Source organism: Mytilus edulis, chromosome 2 (genome assembly GCF_963676685.1).
Source record: "Mytilus edulis chromosome 2, xbMytEdul2.2, whole genome shotgun sequence".
In the NCBI taxonomy this organism is placed as follows: domain Eukaryota; kingdom Metazoa; phylum Mollusca; class Bivalvia; order Mytilida; family Mytilidae; genus Mytilus; species Mytilus edulis.
Genome location: NC_092345.1, coordinates 77,852,309 through 77,874,411, shown reverse-complemented (window position 1 = coordinate 77,874,411; position 22,103 = coordinate 77,852,309). Strand labels below are relative to the sequence as shown.

The 22,103-nt window shown below is 33.5% G+C and overlaps 1 protein-coding gene across 15 annotated transcripts in view; it reads right to left on the bottom strand.

The window, feature by feature from the left end:
- Positions 1 to 22,103, bottom strand: part of LOC139513040 (microtubule-associated protein 2-like) — a 117,373-nt gene that overhangs the window by 53,675 nt on the left and 41,595 nt on the right. For 12 of the 15 annotated variants that reach the window (XM_071301132.1, XM_071301128.1, XM_071301134.1 and 9 more), the window contains one exon: positions 1,504 to 6,990. In XM_071301132.1, coding sequence (XP_071157233.1) covers positions 1,504 to 6,952 — 5,449 coding nt within the window. In that variant the 5' untranslated portion in view covers positions 6,953 to 6,990. Of the gene's footprint in view, positions 1 to 1,503; positions 6,991 to 15,436; positions 15,583 to 22,103 lie in introns of those variants that run through there. The other 3 variants (XM_071301131.1, XM_071301135.1, XM_071301140.1) reach the window with 1 other exon arrangement.

Here is a 22,103-nt window from a genome sequence, read left to right as displayed (position 1 = left end):
AAACATCTATTTTTAATCTATGAAATAAAATCAAACAGACCTATAAAAATCCAATTGCACGTTTTGGTTTAATCTATTCATATCTTTATTTATGTTAACATCGCTTATATGGTCATCTTAGGTCAAATCGATAGTTAATTAGATGGCGTCTGGACTAAAATACACACGAGACAAACCTATATATTATCTACCCCATGCTCTGTAAACTGTTTATTTTAGACTTTTGATAGTTCGGATAAATGTTTTACATTGTTATAAATCAAATATGAGAATTTGAGTAAAATCGGTGACCATAAATTTGACAGCTAGTGCCCCTTTAACACCATTTAAATGTGTTACAAATAAAAAATCAGTTATTTTTTCCTCGCTGCCAAATACTATTTAAACAGTTTAGGCAACAAATGATTGAATTTTGTGCTACATACATTTTAAAAACAGTTAATTTAATGATCAATAAATGAATTATTATGTCGTAAAAAGACTGTCCACTGAATTAATGCAAGGCACATGCAAATAAAGAAATAAGAAGAAACAAAAAGAAACAGACATGCAACATCTAAACTCAATACATTTTTACAACAAAATCATGCAAAACTGTACGAAATCAAATTTATTCAAAAGTAAAATATGCAAAAGAATCTATAAATACCATATATGTACATGAAAAATGACATCAAAACTCAATATGTTTAAAAAAGGCTAATGTAAATTATCTTCTTTTTTTAATTTCCAATGTTATAATCTCACATAAAAAGTGTTAGAATCTGCATGTTCATGCAATCACATCAGGTTTACAATTAACAACAGCACCAAAGGAAAAATATAGATTAATTCACGTTAAATGAGATTTAATGAGACTTAAGTAAATAAATATATATACGAGTTTTGATCTTCAAATGTACAATTAATAAAAGTCATCAAAAGATCATATTATTATCATTCACTTGGTATAAAGCAAAGCTTTGGGTGTATTTGCTAAGCTGGGTATTAGTGATCTTAAAAACAAGGCCTGCCAAACATATATAATCACCGTCCAGAACCAGGTCAGTGTAGATTCTTAAAGACCCTGGTATCTATCAAATGTAATGGCAGATGACTAAATTGACCATATAAAGGTTATTTTATTCATGGCTAGTTAGGGCATTAGTAAGTTCAAGCTAATGCTTATATGACCATTCTGATGCAAATAATACTTGTTAAATACCAAATAGCATAACTGTGTGTAGATAAGAACTATACACAGGGCTATATTATAAATAGATTTTACAATATTTCATTTACTGCAGGTATTATTTGCTTCCAAATGAGCATGAATTAATTGGCATATTGTATTTTTAAAGAATAAAAAGTAGCATTTAACACATCAATGATCTAATAACCTTAAAATATGGGGACTCTAATCTAGTTATCTGCCATTACTGTTGATTAACAGTGGGTCTCTTGGAATTTACACTGAGCTCATTTAGGAAAAATAAACATAAGCTATATAGAGTGTCAATAAACCTTTTTTTGATCTTGTAATTCTGTATCTAGATGGTGCTGTTTTTGGAACACTTCTAAGCGGTTTGGTTGGACTGGTTGCACCTTCCAATGCAGATTTCTCGAAAGTGCGGGATTTACAAAGACTACTCTTAGTAGGTCTAGTCAGAGAACTAGTCCTTGATATGTCAATTGATTTGGGTCTTTGTTTAGTCTGCTGTACAGGATCAGTTGTAGTAGGTCTGGGTTTACGAGTTGTGTCCCTTGGCATTCTTGTTGCAGATTTATCTGTTCTGGTAGGTTGGTTTGTCAATCTACAGGCTGACATGCTACGTTTATCAGTTTTTGTAGGTGATGGAAGTTTACTTAATGGATCTTTCTTCCTAGTGGTATCTTTTATTATCTTCTTGTTTTCCTTGGTAAAGTCTTTCTTCTGACTTTCTGGTTTTGCTAATTTTAAAGTTTTTTTCGGAGAACTCTGCTCTAATTTTTTAACTTCACTTTTCATAATTCCAGTTTTCTTCTTTACTTCAGATTTTGCAATACTGTCCTTCACCTCAGATTTTGTTTCAACTTTTGTAACTATTTCTGGCTTTCCTTCTTTTTTAATTAAATTAAAGTCAGTTTTTTTTTCTCTTTCTGGAGTGAACTCATCTGATGTTGACTGAGATATGCCATTTTGAAAGCAGGGATGTTCATTTTCTTCTTTTTCAGGAGTGACTTCCTCAGAAGCTGAATGAGATACCCCATTTTGGGATATCCCATTTTGCATACATGGCTGATATGTTTGAATAGCTTCATCTTGATCAACAAATCCTTCAGTTAGAGAAGATGACATCAGATTTTTCTCATTTTCATGTTCTACATACAATTGTGCATTTTCATCACTAGATGGAGACCTGAGCATACCATTTTGAGATAGGGGTGATTGTATGGCAGACTCCACATCACCTTCTTCACCATAACTGTCAGTTTGTGTTTCTGGACTTGTCACATCCTCTTTATGTTGACCTAAACTATCTTGAGCAAGATGACCTTCAACATCACCTTCCTCGCCATAACTGTCAGTTTGTGTTTCTGGACTTGTCATCTCCTCTATCTCTTTACCCAAACTATCTTGAGCAAGATGACCTTCAACATCACCTTCCTCGCCATAACTGTCAGTTTGTGTTTCTGGACTTGTCATCTCCTCTATCTGTTGACCTAAACTATCTTGAGCAAGATGACCTTCAACATCACCTTCCTTGCCATAACTGTCAGTTTGTGTTTCTGGACTTGTCATCTCCTCTTTCTGTTGACCTAAACTATCTTGAGCAAGATGACCTTCAACATCACCTTCCTCGCCATAACTGTCAGTTTGTGTTTCTGGACTTGTCATCTCCTCTATCTGTTGACCTAAACTATCCTGAGCAAGATGACCTTCAACATCACCTTCCTCGCCATAACTGTCAGTTTGTGTTTCTGGACTTGTCATCTCCTCTATCTGTTGACCTAAACTGTCTTGAGCAAAATGACCTTCATCTGTTTTTCTATCAGCAGGTTCTAAAGATTCTGTTGTTTCCTCATTTTCGTCATGATTCTCCATGTGCAAGTCGGTTTCAGGTTCCTCTCTTTCTATAGAAACTACAGGTTTCATTTCTTCTTGGACAGTTTCTTTAGCCTGTAGAGACTCCTCATAATGATTTACTGCTTCTGAACCATCATCTATTGTATGACCTCCAACAAAACTTTCAAGGTCATCCCTCTGATTAGAGGACAAATCATGGCTTTGCATGGTGGGCTCATCTGTTATATCATTAAATTGTTTATTTTCATCCAGAAGAGCAGAATCATCCATTCCAGTAGTTTTTAAATGACTGGTTTGAATTTCATCTTCTGGGGTTGACTGTTCAAATTCTGCCTCATCATTTGCAGCTTTGTTATCCTCAAATGTTTCTCCCTCATCATCTGATCCTTTCATTCCAGTCTCTCTCTTTAGATTTGCTGGAATTTCTTCTTCAGGTGAAACTTCAGGGGTTGACTGTTCAAATTCAGGCATATCACTCTCAAACTGTTTATCATCAAAAGTTTTTCCTTCTTCAAGAACAAATGACCCTTCCATTCCTGATTCTCTCATTTGATGCACTGGAACCTCATCTTCTGGTGAAACTTCAGGAGTTGACTGTTCAAATTCACCCTCATCACCATCGTAATTTTTATCATCAAATGTTTCTCCTTCATCTAGTACTAAAGATCCTTCCATTCCTGTTTCTCTCATTTGATGCACTGGAACCTCATTTTCTGGTGAAACTTCAGGAGTTGACTGTTCAAATTCCCCCTCATCACCATCATAATTTTTATCATCAAATGTTTCTCCTTCGTCTAGTACTAAAGAACCTTCCATTCCTGTTTCTCTCATCTGACTATGTAAAATCTGTTCTGATTCAGGTGAAATTTCAGGAGATGTCCGTTCAAAGTCATCTACATTATGTTCATATTGAGCTTGATCACCTTCATATGTTTTATCATCAAATGTTTCTCCTTCATCTAATACTAATGATCCTTCCATTCCCGATTCTCTCATTTGATGCACTGGAACCTCATCTTCTGGTGAAACTTCAGGAGTTGACTGTTCAAATTCACCCTCATCACCATCATAATTTTTATCATCAAATGTTTCTCCTTTGTCGAGTACTAAAGAACCTTCCATTCCTGTTTCCCTCATCTGACTTTGAGGAATCTGCTCTTGTTCTGGTGAAATTTCAGGTGTCGACTGTTCAAATTCATCTACATCACCTGCATATTTGTTATCTTCAAAAGTTTCTCCATCCTCCAGAACAAATGATCCTTCCATTCCAGATTCTCTCATTTGATTGGCTTGAATATCATTATTTTGGGAATCATCAGAAATAGGCTGTTCATTTTCATTTTTTTCGTCGCCAAATGTTTTATCATCAAGTATTAGTGGCTCCCTCATTTGATTGGCTGGAATCTCATCTTCAGGAGAAGTTTCAGGAGTTGACTGTACAAATTCTGCATTATCTCCATCAAAATTTTTATCATCGAAAGTTTCATCTTCATCCAGTACAAATGATCCTTCCATACCTGTTTCTCGCATCTGATTGGCTGGAATCTCCTCCTCATCTGTTGAGCTATCAGGTGAAAGCTGTGCAGGTTCATTTTTATCTGAAATTTGAACTTTGTTTGCTTCATCTGATATAATGGAAGCTTCTTCGCCTGCTTCTGGTAATTGTGAAGCTGGCATCTGCAAGTTTGTTGAATAATTAGCAGGCTCAAATGAGGAAATTTCTTGTTCTGATTGCAGACCTTTACTATTTTCCATCATATAGGTTGTCATAGAACCATTATCTATTGATTCTTGCTCCCCTTCTGATGAAATAGATTCCTCCATTTTCTTATCATTCAAAGTTACCCCTTCCTCCATCACAGTTGAGCCATCCATTCCAGATTCTTCATTTTGTATTTTATCATCTTTTTCATCTTCTGATTCATCAGAATATTCTATATCTGGTTTATTGTCCACCTGTTCCAAATCCTTATCCAATGTTTCTTGTACTTCCTTGTTTTCTAAATCTTCCCCTATATTTTGATTTTCACTTTCAAATGTTTCAGCTGATAACAAAGTTTGTGGTTGAACTTCCTCTGAAGGTGGGATATCTGATAATGTCGGTTCCACTGAAGGATTGGTGGCCATTTCTAAGCCAACATTGCTTTCCGAAAGAGTTGATTCTGTTAACAAATCTTCTTTTTGATGATGACTTATTTCAAGTTCATCAGAAACTACGTCATCAATCTTTTCAGTTTCATTAAGTTGTTCATGGTGCATTTTACTTTCCATTTCAATGTCCTCATTATCAAACGAATTTTGTTTTTCAATTTCCTGCTGTTCGTGCAAACAATGACTTTGTTCAAAACTTTCTTCTAAATGTTTTTCTTCGTTATCTGAAAGTCCTTCTAATATGTTACCTTTTTGAAGGTCAAACTGATCTACATGTTCACTTTGAGTGACAAAATTGTTATCAATCTGTTGAGTGTGTTCCATTGTCATAGCAACAGAATCAGGACACTGTTCCAATGGAACTAGACCATGTTGTTCTAGCTCTTCATCATCTGTGCTCTCTGATTCTTCCTTTAGTGTACCTTCTACTAATCCACTTATCTGAACCTGATCAGTCGATTGACCTCCTACGAAATCTTGAAAAGGAGGTCCGGTCTCCATACTTGAAGATTGATTAGGATCAGGAGTTAATGACCTTTCTTCCATGTCTGAATCATCACTTTCTATGGGAATGTCTTTGTTATCTTTTGCCATTTCTATAGTTCCTTCTAGTACTTGTTGATCTGAAATCAAATCAATTTTGTCCTCATTTGATTCTTTGGAAGAAATTTGTTGGGGAGTTCCTGACTCAAATTCATTTTCAGAATCACTATGCAAAGATTCCTTTTCGTCTTGTTTTAAGCGGTCTAAATGTTCTGAATTAGTAGCAGCTGGTTGGCTGGCTTGATCAGCCATATTTCCATTTTCTTCGTCAGATAATTGACCATGTACTATGTTATCTTCAAACTGAACATTCCTTAAATAATCAGAATCTTTCTGTGTAATACCAGATGCACCTATATTTGGATCAACACTATTGTTCAAAGCATTTTTAGTGTCTTCAATTTGAACAGGCTGTTGTTTTTCTTCTGTATCACATATGTCTGGAACATTATGTTCTAGACCAGTTTCACCTTCCATTTTATCCATGGATTCATCTGTATAATCACTTTCCTCTGAATCCACATATTCATCGTCATAATGATCTGCATTTTCATCCTCATTATAAAAGTCATTCTCAATTGCTTCATGTCTATCATGAGGAATACTTTGACTGTGCAAATCCTGATCATCACAACTCTTTAAATCTGTATCACAAGTACTAACTGTCTGTTCATGACCTTCCATGACCTCAGTATGTGAAGGTGAGGACTCCATCATTAAAAGATCAGGAGGTTGTGAAGCAGGAACATGTTCTTCATAGCCAGTTTGAGCTATTGGCTTTTCTGAAAGATTATTGGGTGCAAAAAAATCATCTCTGAAACTAGTTCCTTCATGACTACTTTTTGATTCTAACGAAAGTGGATTCATATTAAGTAGATCAGGTTGAAATTGGTTCATTGAACCCTTGACAAGAGGATCATGACTTCCTTGGTTAAGCATCATGTCATCCTCTCGTTCCCAATCCCTGTTTGAATCTGAAAGACTAGAATCAATTAATTCCTTCCCTGTAAAAGGAGGAATGAAAGAACTTTGGTTTTGACCATGTAAAAGGCTATCGTCTGTCTCATCACCATGGTAATCATCCGAGTAACCAGGCACTTGCTGATTTGCCATCTGGTAATTTAAAAGGTCACTTTGATTTATTTCTCCATTGTCACTATGTCCTTTTGAAATAAAAGGGTCACTAGAATCAAGGTCAAGGTTGTCATCCATTGTGGTTTCTAATGCTATCTTGTAGGATCAACAAAACCCTGAAATGATAAAATTATTTCAAAGTCAATGATTTAAAAACAATAACGATATTTCAAAGTATTTTTTCAAATTTTAAATTAAGCAGCATCTTAGGGTGCAGATTTCTTTCCCAAGTTAATTGGCAATGTCCTTTTGCATGAATAACATTACATTAAAAAAAAAACATTGGTTTGATTAATTAACATAATGCTTGAAAGCAATGATTCAGATTTTAATTTATCATGCATAAAAATAAATGAATAAAGAACTTAATTCAATTATTTAATTGTTTTCTTCATCTGCAATGTCTAAACATAACAATTCTTTCCTTCCACTAACAATATAACATCTTATACACAGATAAAGACAAAACAGTTGAGTTATAATCAGTTGTTATCTTATTTTTTGTCCCAAAAATTCAAATTCAGTCAATGTTTTCAAATAGACTCTTCATAATAATAGTCTTATATATTGTTCTCTTCACTGTGTTATGAGTTAAAATTCTATGTTGTGTGTAGTTCTGTCTTGTTTCAGACTATCACTTTCAAGTGAAAACTTTGTTTCAGACTATCACTTTCAAGTGAATACTTTGTTTCAGACTATCACTTTCAAGTGAATACTAATCTATGGCATAGCATTAAAGAGAGAAACGAAATTCCAAAGACAGCACCTCTCTTATAGTTGTTTTGGACATAATTTATAACTTATATACTGGTAATTTAATGAGAATTTTAACAACAGAGTCATCATCTCTTTTCAGCCATGTTTTGGAGGATACATTTGATTGCAGAAAGCAAATTTTGTCAAGAATTTTTATCCAGTACTATAGTCTATACGGATTACCACAAGAAAGAAATAATGTCAAATACCTAATTTGGAATACCATCACTGGGGGTGACATGTTTTTCATGCCATTACTAATCCAGTGTAATAAAACACCCATTTCAAGTCATTGATAATTAAAATATCAATCAGTACACATCAAATGGATTTAGTGTAAAGATGTCATCAACAGTTTGAGAAAGACATGATCTTATGCCAAAAATAGAAATACATATTGTCTCATGTTTGCTAAGAAGCTGACTTCCTGCTAAAACTTCATGATTTTGTAGCTAGTAGTCATATTCAAAAGGAAACTCTGTTGTATATACAAAACAAAAAACAACAACAGCTAACCAGTAGGTTATTAGGTATATATGAATAAAAAACAAAATCAATACAATTTCATGACAAATGGTCTTCAATGTTAAAAGTAAAAATAAAATGAAAATTACTTTCATTTTTTATGTTCTCTTTTCCCATTGGTAACATTCATTACTCTAAAACAATCATTAAACTAATACTAATTGGCAAATGAAATGAATATTTCCACAAAGTTTCCCTCTGGAATACAGTGAGGGATAACTTGTAAGACATTAATTCAGACAGGCTCTTGTTGCATTCTAATCATTTAGGTTCTTATTTTGACATACATTTTATGCAAGGTTGAAGCCCTTTATGGACCTTGATTTTATATTAGTTAGACAAGTGAGAAAGTGAATCACAACAATTTTTTGTCACACTTTTCTTTTGGGGTTTAATTTCTTAATCAAATTTTTTTTGGAGATCAGGATATTTTTCATCTAAATAAAACAGAGAATAGAGACGGGAAATGTGGCAAAGAGACAAACTGACCAAAAGCCGGAAAACAAAGGCCACCGATGGATCTTCAAAAAAGCGAGAAATCCTACACCTTGAGGCATGCTTCAGCTGGTATCTTTTTTGGTCACTTGTGTTGTATGTCTGTGATGTATGTTAACACAGTTTTGGCTGCTGTATCCCAATTTTGTCACATAAACATGTTATGTCTATCAAGGTTGCTCACCTAATTTTGCCTTTTTATAAAATAAAACCATTCTGATCACAGAAACAGCCCCAAATTTGACAGATTCCAGAGTGACTTCAATTCATTATGTAGCAATGATGAGCTACTTACTATATATTATTGTTATTTGATATACTATAATGTTATCCTGAGGGACATATAATAGTCTTAGTTATATCGACCAATATCAATTCTGACTATATTTATTGTTACATGGTTCAAATAAGGTAAATTAGGACAAAGGCACAAGATATCTTCTCTATGATTAAAATCATCGAAATATTTTAAGCAAATGTACCCCAGTATATCAACAAAAGAAAGTTGTCAATACTTGAACCCACCAAATATTTCTACAAATGTTGCAGCAAATGAAAAATCTTCAAATGCTAAAAATCAGCTTTGACATTCTGCAAATTAAACCCATAATGTACAGTTTGACATTTAGCTAAAGAAAGAAATATCGAAAAATGATGAAGTTCTTGATAAATTTTAACAAAATGTACATGTTCAGGAGAAATATATTACATGCATTCAGATTAAGAAAAACTGCTAGCCTTTAAGCAATTTTGATTCCATATTTTTTTCTGTATAATAATTTATTAAATAAGATTTTTTTTTTTCAACCTAAATTTAAATTTCTAAAAGAAATAATGTTTATTAAGTATATAAAATAACCATAGAAACATTAGGAAAATACATTATTTAGAAAAATTGTCATCAGCATATTTTTTTTATTGATTATGCAGTGAATTATGACAAATATATTTGTTATCAGCAGATAATAACTAGACAACAACAGATCTCTACAAATGTATGGCTCATAGTGGACCAAACTGACAAAATGTTTCCTACTTAATCTAGTCAAGTGGAAAACATTTAATTTCATCGTAACCTTTAAATTTTTGTTTTAAACAAGGATTTGCCACAATTTGTAGAATAATAGCAGTATATGTTGCGTGTAACTTAATGGACAGAAACTTTTCTGACTTGTGTTTCACATTAAGTGACGTAATAGGCAATTTATATCAGTGACTGCATGAGCAATACCATTGATTTCTTCATTTAAAACAAATTACAGTTGAATGATTTTTCAAAATTTTAATTCTGAAGAAAATACTTTTGACATTAAGTTACGGTATTTTGAAAACAAGTTGTCTGCTTTTAAAAATAAGCATTTGCTATAGTTGACCATACATTGCTTTCTTATCAGTTACATCATACTGCGGAATAATTTATTTTCTTGGGTACCAATTTTCGTGGTTTCAGGAAAAAACTGTATTTTTGAGGATATTTGATTTCGTGGTTTTCAAAACTCTGCATACAAGCCAATAAAAATGTTCGTTGATCCTTTAAATTGGTGCTTCACATCCACGAAAAATTGGTATCCCATAAATATTAATGAATTCACAGTAGTACATTTTATAATAATTCAATCCATTATTCTCAAAAGTGTCTGTACCTTGTAAATTAATTGTTATTTTTCAATAAAGCATGTGTAAAAGAGACAACAAAAACCAAAGGGCAGAAAGCAGCCAAAAGCCATAAAAGGGTAATAAACAAAAGGATAAAATTTTGCTCCCATGGCAAGCAACAGCTGGCCCCTAAATCAAAATGTGTACTGGTTCAGTGAAAATTGACTTCACACTAATCTCTAAAACTTATAAATGAATTAATATTTAAAAAAAACCATACAAGACTTAATACAAAGGCCTGAGGCTACTGACTTGCTTTTATATTGGTCTTAACTATTGCTCCCTCTGAAGCGCCATAATAATTCTAATCTAATATGATGCTTCTTTCTCATGAAACCAGTACTATAGTAGATCCCTTCACACTGTGGAGTTTGGGGAATGAACAAGCCGATAAATTAGTAAAGTATGGTGCTAAACAACTACAGGAAGAAAATCCAGTATGCTACACAGAGATGAAGACTATCATCAAATCTCTTTTCAATACTCCTCATCAACAAGACAGTTACCATCAGCTAACAAAATCTGAGCAAACCACCATCTTTAGACTGAGGACAGGATACAACAGACTCAACCAACGTTTACACAAAGTCATGAAAGTTGTTCAATATCCAATGTGTTCTTGTGGAGAAGCAGAGCAGGATATGGCACACCTCTTACAGTCATGCAAGATGTATCAGGCATTGATAGACAAGATATGGCACTCTGAAACACCACTCAAAGAGAAGCTATATGGACCAGTGGATGCCCTACAGAAGCAGAGGTGGATTTAGAGGGGGGCCCCCCTTTTCTGGGAAAATTTGGTTGACTATATAGGGAATCACTGAAGCATGACAGGAGTGTGCCTGCTCTTAGCCAGTCAGTGGGTCCCCACTTATGAAGAGTTATGGATGCACCACTGAGAAGACCACCAGATTTGTTGAGGAGACTGGTATTCAAGTGTAAAGGCGACCAATAAGAAGAAGATGATGAAAAATAATGTTCCCAGCAAACACTTTACATTACAAACAGGAATGTTTGCGAAGGTATATTTGTAGGACTCTAAAGTGCGATGGTACTCTAAAGTGCGATGGTCACCCTAAAGTGCGATGGCCTACGCTAAAGTACGATGGTGTATCACGCTAAAGTGCGATGGTTGTTTTTTTGCTAAAGTACGATGGGATATCACGCTCAACTGCAATGGACCAAAAGGGTAATTTTAAAGGGCTTTAAAACGGGATGTTAATACATGTACATTATCGTTTTTGGAAAAGCTAGTATGCTAAGGTTTTATAACATAAGTATTTAATAGGCTTTATAATTAACGGTAGGCTTAAGTGATTATTTCTAAATTTAAAGACCAACCAAGTAATAATTGTTAAAATGGTAATTTAGGTGTCACAAAATACTATGTTTCCTGATACTATGATGTTTTTTTTAAATTCGGGCGTATCAAATATTAAGATGATTGGCGTAACTTGCCGTTCACACAGTCCATTACTAATGTGAACATCTCCCTTAAAAGTCGTCATTGTAAATTACAAATACAAAATCCGTTCATTGTGTAACATTTATTTGTTTAATTCTTAATTCAAATGAGAGAGAAATGCAATGTTCTCCGAGCTTTCTCCTTTTTCACAGCGAGTACAAAATACAGGTTGAAATTTCCTACAATGTACAAACTAATGTTTTAGCGGACAATTTATGTGTTACGCATGAATACACGGACCGTTATTTTACCGACTTTAATTTTCAATAAAATCGACAATATTTTAATGGCGACCGCAAAGTAAACTGCAACATAAACAATGCTTTTGATGTATCTGTTAGCTTCTTATAAAAACACGATACAGGATACTTATGCGTATACTTTTGTATCTGTAAAGTAAAATGGTCGACTGTATGACAAAAGTTCATCTTCCAGCACCCGAAAAAAACTACATTTGCCTCAGCCGACAAAGCACGGCTAGGTTTAAATTAAATAAGTCATGACCATTTGGTTTAAAGTTGTTAATCAAATATTCTACATTTATAGTTCGGCATCTTCATTTTTTTGCTTGTATAAACTCGGACAGATCACGTCATAATCCATAGTACGTTTATTACGTCTATACTTTCGCGGACCATCGCACTTTAGCGTGTGTAGGCATCACACTTTAGCGAAGACCATCGCACTTTAGCGTGACCATCGTACTTTAGCGTCCCCATCGCACTTTAGAGTCCTACATATTTTACAGCAACATGCTATCAGTCTTAAGGGGTCTCATGGAAAGCTGTTCTAAAAAAATATATTTCTAATTTCCAGTGTATAAGATATTCCCTATTCCATCAAATCAATTTAGAAAATGGATCAATCTACTCATTTAAGATCCAGTTTTTAAATGAAAAAAAGATGAAAAAGACATTAGTGATGATAGAAAATAATACCACAATTATCTAGCAATGCATATATCTGTAGAAAGCAAGTATTTTCAGTTGCAAGTAATTTTTTTTTCTTGTTAAGCCTTTTCTGTTTATTTTTTTATGTACTGTCAAGTAATGATAATCTCCATTATAAAACATTCATATCCTATACCATGAACAAAAATAATGGTAATAAAAATGTCTGAATTTGAAATACCCTAATATAACTAAGTTTCATATCTCCTTAATAAATAAATTATTAATCAAAGAAATTGCCTTAAATCATACTTATACAATTAATGGCTAGAAGTTTATAGACAGGTTTTATGATGAATTATCACAACTGTGATTTGATTTTATCTGGAATAATGCAAGAATTGCTGATGTAATCACGACTGGAACAAATCAATAATGTGTTGCAACACAGACTATTTATAGACATAGAACATTTATTTTGAACCAATCTTAAATGTAACAGAATGTGTGGTCTGCTGTATTTGCTACAAAATCAATAACCTTGTTCCAATGAAAATATAACAGGAGATGTGAGGTATACATCAATTAGACAGCAACCTAACAATACACATCCCCAAAAGACATTTAGAGGCTAATTGTACAATGCAAGGGAAAGGATATAATTTATGAAATACTATGAAGACCTTCCTTTGAAGAAAAAATGTTAAAGCAACAACATATTAAGATGATCATATAAAAGTATATTAACTGACTCTCTTAAAATCAACAAAATTTGAAAACATAAAATTTGGACTTTGTCAAGAATTCATACTAAAATGGGATATAAGTTTTGCTCAATGTTGAGGCAATTGAAATATGGTTTATTTTGCTCATTGTTGAAAGTCGTACAATGACCTATAGTTGCTAGCATCTAACAACAATTAGTTACTGGTTTATATAGTTTAGCAAAAATATGACATATCCTTATTTATATCATGAAGTATCATATACCAGCAGATCTGTTAGATAGACAAATACAAGCTTCAGTGTGGAAAAAGTTTTATGGATTAATTTCTGTGGAAAATATTTATAGATTAATTTTAAACTATATCTTGTGTGAAGAAGTTAAAAAATCAATGTTTGATAAGATAAGACAAACAAGCTCATATCTTCTATAACACTCAAGGGTAACAAACAAACATTCCTTGATTATGCTGATTTTTTTGGGGGGATGGGGGGGGGGGAAGGAGGTATGAGGCACAATATGCCAATGAGACAGCATTCCAAAAACAAAAGAAAACTTTATTTTTCATCACAATTTGTAAAGATAACAGAAAATATCTAATATTTTTTGTTCACCACAATGCAAAGGAGAAGGTCCGGTAAGGTCTCATTTTGGCCTCAAATTTCAGTTTCATCTAACGAAAGATTTTGACCACTTTTTAAACACTTAAGTGTCTATTTTACTTAATTCAATTAGTTTATGTGAAAGATTTTAACTGATTTAGTCATTAAAAACGATCCGATTCCAGCTAAAATATGAAAAATCTACCAAATATGCTGAAAAATGTCACTTTACAGATGTTTTTTGTCAAAAATGAAAGTAGCCGCATCTGTGTTCATCCACAACCTTTATATATGTTATGTATTATCATAAAATACAACTTACATTTCAATATTAAGGATGAACACGAATGCGGCCACTTCCGTTTTACACGGAAACCGTCTAAAATTTAACTAAAATTCTAGAATTTCGAAGATTTCAGTAATTTAGCATGACTTAATGGCGCTACAACCCGATATATGTGCATTGCATAGTCAAAAACATCCCATATTTATGTGGCAGACACATTCAACTGTCCAATAAATAACTAAAAGTTTACATTTTAACAATTTTGTAAAACTGTTATATTTTGGGGCCAAAAAGGGGTCTTACCGGACCTACTCCTTTTATCTATGGTTATGCATAAAACTCCACAGGATTTAATCAAATAAACAAAAACAATAGGAATGCAGTATAAATCCTTGAAAAATAATATTTTAGACAACTTCAGGTCAATCTTTACAGCACGTCAGGAATGAAATCCTTTGTTTTCCCAAAGGGAGATAATTCTAGATGATCTTCACATCCATTTGTCCTTAAATACCAATTCAAGAAATTCCCCAGACTCCTTTAAGGATTTACATTGTTATCAATATTCTGGTCAACTGTTCTCAAGAGAGAAATAGATTTCTGAATCAATAAACTTGTCTGGGTATTCATTGTCAATTGTCTTTCATGGATTTTCCATTTATAGTTTGCTACAAGACATTTTAGAGTAAAAGTACAAAATTACATCATGATTTAAATAAAACTCTTGCCATGTGCTTATTCTATATTTTTTGTCTTTTTAATATTGGTATTCCAATTAAAAAATCATTATGTTTCTAGAAAGAAAGTATTCTCTTTCTAAGAAATACAGCATAACATTTACATTTTGAATATACATACATTTTCCCCCTATATTTTCTACTCAGGTACTTGTTCCAGACCATAGCAATCCATTGAATTGAATGCTTACATGTTGGACCTGTCATGTATAGCTAGTACATTACCCTCTTAAAAGATTTCAGTGGAGGCAAATCAATTTTCACTAGAAACATTTATCCATCTTAAAAACATACATTGTATGTTTTCCTTCAACAAAATATCTAGGTCATTTGAATTGTATATAATCAACAGCAGTCCTGATAAACTCATTTAATTAAAAATACTCTCTGAACCAAATGCAAACCATGAAAGGTAAAATTACTTACTGTTCAATATACAAACTTATCTGTAAATCCTGACACTTATTCAAACGGTAATAAGCTAAATAATTTACTTCCACAAAAAACATTACAAAAAGTAAGATGAGTAATTATAATTAAGTTAGTTAATTCAATAACTTCCTTATTGCATCAAGAGTTCCCTATTTATAGCTACAGTAAATATGGATACTTATATAAATTAGGAAAATGATATTATGTATCATTAAAGAAGTGCCTTTTACTTTATAAATGTCCATTTCCTTTTTTTAAACCTTATAAATGCAAAGAACAAAACTATTTTTGTTATATATCTAAAAAGGGAATTGTTTCCTGGTTCTGATTATAGACTATTTAGTTCATAATAAGCTTAATTGTATTCTGATGGTAAAACCTACATAAAATTGTGTACTGTTGGACTATAAACTTAATACACTAAATGTTATTATGCAAAGCTGAGTTTTAATTCAAAATCCCTAAAATGCTTTTTGTTTCGCCAAAATAAAATAGGATTATTGAAGTGCAAATAAATTTCTTGCGTTGTTATCCAGAAACCCCCTTTTCTGCACTTATATTAGTCTAAACAAAGTATCTTTGACCTCGACATTGAAAGTGTTTATCAGAAACTAAATATGGAGCATTCTTTCATTACATATATCAGTTTTGATTACAATGGACAGTAAGATTCTTCAGATATCAGCCAGGAACCCCTTTGCTCCATGTGATATGTTCTATAACCTTTTGTCATCAAAATCAATAAGAGTATTCCTTGTATGTTACAAATATCCATATTTGAAAGGAACCAACAATATAAGGTTTTCAAGAACTCATTCAAAAACTCCTTCTGTGCAATAATTTGAGTCTGATAAAGTATCTGTGTTCCTGTCCTTGGATGTGTTGATCCCATAAATAAAACTTCCCATTTTATATATGTTACCATATATTTAAGTTTGCCTTCAATTTCAAGTAAGTATCGCTATTTATTTACAATATTGTTAGGGATCTTGGTATCATTTTATCTGACAATATATCCAAGCTGGATTCCAAATTAAAAAAAGTTCCATGGGTTATCATCTGAAAACCATAATTGACTGAAGAAATGTTAGAAAGGTCTAAAACCAATTTACTTATTAAGGCTAAAATGACAATCATTTTTTAAAAGTCAAAACTTCACAGAGCTAAAACATCAGACCATAACCGGGTCAGAAATATCACTATTGTTCCCTATTGGAACAAGAATATTGGAACTGACAATTCTCCAATGGAGTCAGCAGTTTATGAAATCAATATCATTTTTACTGTCATGTTTACTGTCAATAGAGAGACTGCTATATAAAAACAGATACACAGATACATTGTATAATTTCATATTTGACAAAACTATCATATTGGGCTTAAACATGTAAATTTCAATTACATTATGTACTGAATTTTCCTACTTGTCATTTCATATATGATATCACTTGTTCATGTGCTTAAGTGACCCTGACGTAACTTGTCAATGTATCAAAATCACTTATGTAAATATATATTCAATAAATAATTACATAGGACACTTGAATCTCTAGAATTGATTAGTAATAAGTAAAACTGTCAATTAGCAGTCTATGAATGTTATTCCCTTTAAACAATCAATTTATTTCAGTAGGAAATTTTGAACTTTTGAACTTCTCCTCCTGTCCCAGATACTGAATTATATGTGCAACTGAGATAAATCTTTTGTTCTATTCTGGGTATTGTTCTCACTGTCAATTTCAATTTTTATTGATCTGTGAAATATAGGTAAAAAAAATATTGGTGAAAAATCATAGTTCAAGGGCAATAACTTCTATAAGGAATCAATTTACAATTTTTTTCATGTTCACAGACATCTGTTTGTACTGAACATTATTTGCTATTTGCAGTTCTCTCTCAAAATTAGTAAAATGTAAAAATTGTCTTGCAAGGTCTAAGCAAAAAAAATCATTGTAATTTAAACTTTTAGGTTTTTCAGGGACAACATTAAAGATAGACTGATATGTAGGATAAAGCAAAAATCGCAATTCTCATAATCATTAGTTTAAACATATTTATTTATAGTGGATTGGGAAACAAGTTTTGCAACTTATATTAATCCCTTTCCACTTTGCGGGTGCGAGTGCTGCCTTGTAGCGGCATTAGCCTGCTCTTTTTCGAAATCTACAAGGGTGTCTTTAACGTGCAAGAGATATGGCTCTCTCTTAACACGGGTCAGCCATTTATCGTCCCCTTCCGACGGACTATCATCGTTTCCTCGAGACCATACTCGTAAATGATGTCAAGGGAGAGCCGAAAATTCAGTTCCTGAAATTTTCATCCCAGACGGGAATCGAACCAGGAACCTTTGTGTTAGTAGTCCGATGCACTAACTGGATATGTCTGTCTGTTCTTGTCTTGTATTGTGCTTAGACTTTTGTGATTTTTGTTATGACTAGATTTAAATATAGTGACAGTGCAGTATTATACTTCAAGTACTAGTACTGCCTCAGTCGACACTAAGGACCATCTTGACCTTGTTTTACGGTATTAAAGACCCTTCAGTAACTATCAAGATGAAGAATAGGAATAAAAACTTTGACCATTGATCATTTGAATATTTTTCTATGCATTGACATTGTGTGAGATAAGGTCCTGTGCACGTTTACTCAATATTCCTTTATTTTTGTTAAAAGGTCTGAACACGACTTAATTCAATTTTAACCCTTCAATGTAAAAGGTCATATTGCAATACATTGATGTTTTTTTTCATAGATGACTTGACACCAGGAAATTGGTGGTCTTACTTTAATCTAAACCATGTCAGTTTTATCTACAAAAAAGAGCTTTTCTTTGATATCAAGTTCAATTCTTCATACAGAAACAACCATTTTTTACTGTGTCCAGTAGCATCGTATATTCTTAAAATATTTTCTCACACAATGTCTGGACATTGGTGGACATGCAACATTGCAAAACTACACGTTTACAACTGAAAATCAACACATATAAAATTGAGAATGGAAATGGAGAATGTGCCAAAGAGACAACAGCAGAAGGTCACCAACAGGTCTTCAATGCAACAAGAAATTCTCGCACCCGGAGGCGTCCTTCAGCTGGCCCCTAAACAAATATATACTAGTTCAGTGATAATGAACACCATACTAAACTCCAAATTGTACACAAGAAACTAAAAGTTAAAATAATACAAGATTAACAAAGTCAATTAAGACTATAGTCATAGAGTAGGACAATAAATGAACAAAAGACAAACCCAGGACACAGAGGTACAAACAATAGACTATCAACTCTGAAAACCAAAAGTAATTTAGACACATGGATCACGAAAAACATACAGGGGCGACAACAGAGAGTGAAGAGAAAATGCTTCTTGCAAGACACTTTCATTTTTTTTTTTAATTTCTAACATGATGCATTTGCCTCGTTTGCCTCAATGTAGTTACGGCCCTGGCTTCTATTATGAAAATAGCAGATAAATTCAGAGCCTATGATCATCAGCTAATTTAATGACACTGGATATGAATTTTACTTATCTTTTGATCTATAGTTGTCAACTTTTATGCAATGTGCAAAATGTGCATATAATAAATGATTCCCTTAACCAATAAAATCAATGTTAACTGTCTAACACAGTGATTCAGCTAAGAATCAGCCTTTGTATAGATTAACCATGGATCTGAACAGAGTTAAAGTGACATCATGATTAATGATGGTAAACCAAAGTCCAGCTTATAGTTCTGATTACAATTTGGATCTGACATGCATTCAAAATCTATGGGATTACAAGTAGTCTGAAAAAGCAATTCAGCTGTTGAATCTGATATATATATAGGACTTAAACTGCACTGCACCTGAACTTTATATCACAAACAACAAGTGATACATGTAAATGTATTCACACCTTATATAGATTGAGAGTGATTGGGAACCTAATTGATATGGAGTATAAACTAGTGTAACAGATTTCATTTGCTATGTCTCTATAGTTTTTGTTGCAGTTCTAGTTTCTCTTTGATGTTTACCCATCTCTTGTTTATTCATGTTATGGTTATGTAATCCAAATACTGAAAATACAAGAAAAGCATTCCAATATCCACTAAATATGCATATTATATTTATTCCATCAGCAATACTAAATTCTAAAAAAAATAATGTTTTAAAATTTTCATAAGAAATGCATGCTTCATATTGCTATCCATGTTATTTACCACATATAAATAGATATACAGATGTATGCTTTTTCATAAGTGATATTCAATGAGCAATGTTTTTATTCTTCAAAATTCAGATGATTTTATGACATACTTTTACCATCATAAGATACAATCAAATCCATAAATTTATAGACCAATAAGAAATCATTTTACAAACAATAAATATCTGTGAAAACAAACAGCAGAAAATAGTTGTAAAAACGTACATACAAGAGATAACATCAACGAATCTTGTTCCAGAAATCCTAATTACTCCCCTTGTATAATAAAACTCCTTTCAGTTATGCTGTCTGATAATGTTCTATATTTACCTGGTAGGATTTCTAATCAATATTAATCATTACTGTTCCAAGTTATTTCAACGGATGACAATAAAATCTCTATATGCCAAACCTTTAATTCCTCCATTAATAACGTTTTATTTCCACAAATTTTATGTAGTTTTACATAACAGAAAGAATCTAATTTACTCTTGAAATATTTATTGGCAAATTTCAATTCACTGAATCATACTGTAAAAAGAAACAATGTGCATTGGAAATATTCTTAAATAGCTGGGTGTTTTATGATCACGGACCTGGTGAAGATCATTTCATTCAGTGTCTTCAGGTTTAGAAACAACTGTTGGTCATATACATTGGGTGTCTAAAGGAGAAGGCACAACTAGAAATCATAGAGCAGGATGTTTTTAAGCAAAGGAACAACAGGAGATCATAGAACAGGGTGTTTTAAGGTTAAAGTACAGCTGAAAATGATAGATCAGACTGTCTTTAGGTTATAGAACAGCTGGATCATATAGCCAAGTATCTTTTTCATAAAGAACAGTTGAAAATCATAGACCAAGGTGTCTTAAGGTTAAGAAACATCAGGATACCATACATAATGGGTATTATTAGGGTAAATATCAGTTGGAGATCATAAAGCAGGGTGCCTTTCAGTTATCAAACAGCGGAAGGTCATATCAATTGGTATTTTAAGATTCAGGAAATGCTGTTTTCAGGAACAGCATATGATCATACAGCAGGGTATCTGTAGTCAATGAACAGCATAGGATCATACAGCAGGGTGTCTGTAGTCAATGAACAGCATATGATCATACAGCAGGGTATCTGTAGTCAATGAACAGCATAGGATCATACAGCAGGGTGTCTGTAGTCAATGAACAGCATAGGATCATACAGCAGGGTGTCTGTAGTCAATGAACAGCATAGGATCATACAGCAGGGTATCTGTAGTCAATGAACAGCATATGATCATACAGCAGGGTGTCTGTAGTCAATGGACAGCATATGATCATACAGCAGGGTGTCTGTAGTCAATGAACAGCATAGGATCATACAGCAGGGTGTCTGTAGTCAATGAACAGCATAGGAACATACAGCAGGGTGTCTGTAGTCAATGAACAGCATAGGATCATACAGCAGGGTGTCTGTAGTCAATGGACAGCATATGATCATACAGCAGGGTGTCTGTAGTCAATGAACAGCATAGGATCATACAGCAGGGTGTCTGTAGTCAATGAACAGCATAGGATCATACAGCAGGGTGTCTGTAGTCAATGGACAGCATAGGATCATACAGCAGGGTATCTGTAGTCAATGAACAGCATAGGATCATACAGCAGGGTATCTGTAGTCAACGAACAGCATATGATCATACAGCAGGGTATCTGTAGTCAATGAACAGCATAGGATCATACAGCAGGGTGTCTGTAGTCAATGGACAGCATATGATCATACAGCAGGGTGTCTGTAGCCAATGAACAGCATAGGATCATACAGCAGGGTATCTGTAGTCAATGAACAGCATAGGATCATACAGCAGGGTGTCTGTAGTCAATGAACAGCATAGGATCATACAGCAGGGTGTCTGTAGTCAATGAACAGCATAGGATCATACAGCAGAGTGTCTGTAGTCAATGAACAGCATAGGATCATACAGCAGGGTATCTGTAGTCAATGAACAGCATAGGATCATACAGCAGGGTGTCTGTAGTCAATGAGCAGCATAGGATCATACAGCAGGGTGTCTGTAGTCAATGAACAGCATAGGATCATACAGCAGGGTGTCTGTAGTCAATGAACAGCATAGGATCATACAGCAGGGTGTCTGTAGTCAATGAACAGCACAGGATCATACAGCAGGGTATCTGTAGTCAATGAACAGCATAGGATCATACAGCAGGGTGTCTGTAGTCAATGAACAGCATAGGATCATACAGCAGGGTGTCTGTAGTCAATGAACATCATAGGATCATACAGCAGGGTATCTGTAGTCAATGAACAGCATATGATCATACAGCAGGGTGTCTGTAGTCAATGGACAGCATATGATCATACAGCAGGGTGTCTGTAGTCAATGAACAGCATAGGATCATACAGCAGGGTATCTGTAGTCAATGCACAGCATAGGATCATACAGCAGGGTGTCTGTAGTCAATGAACAGC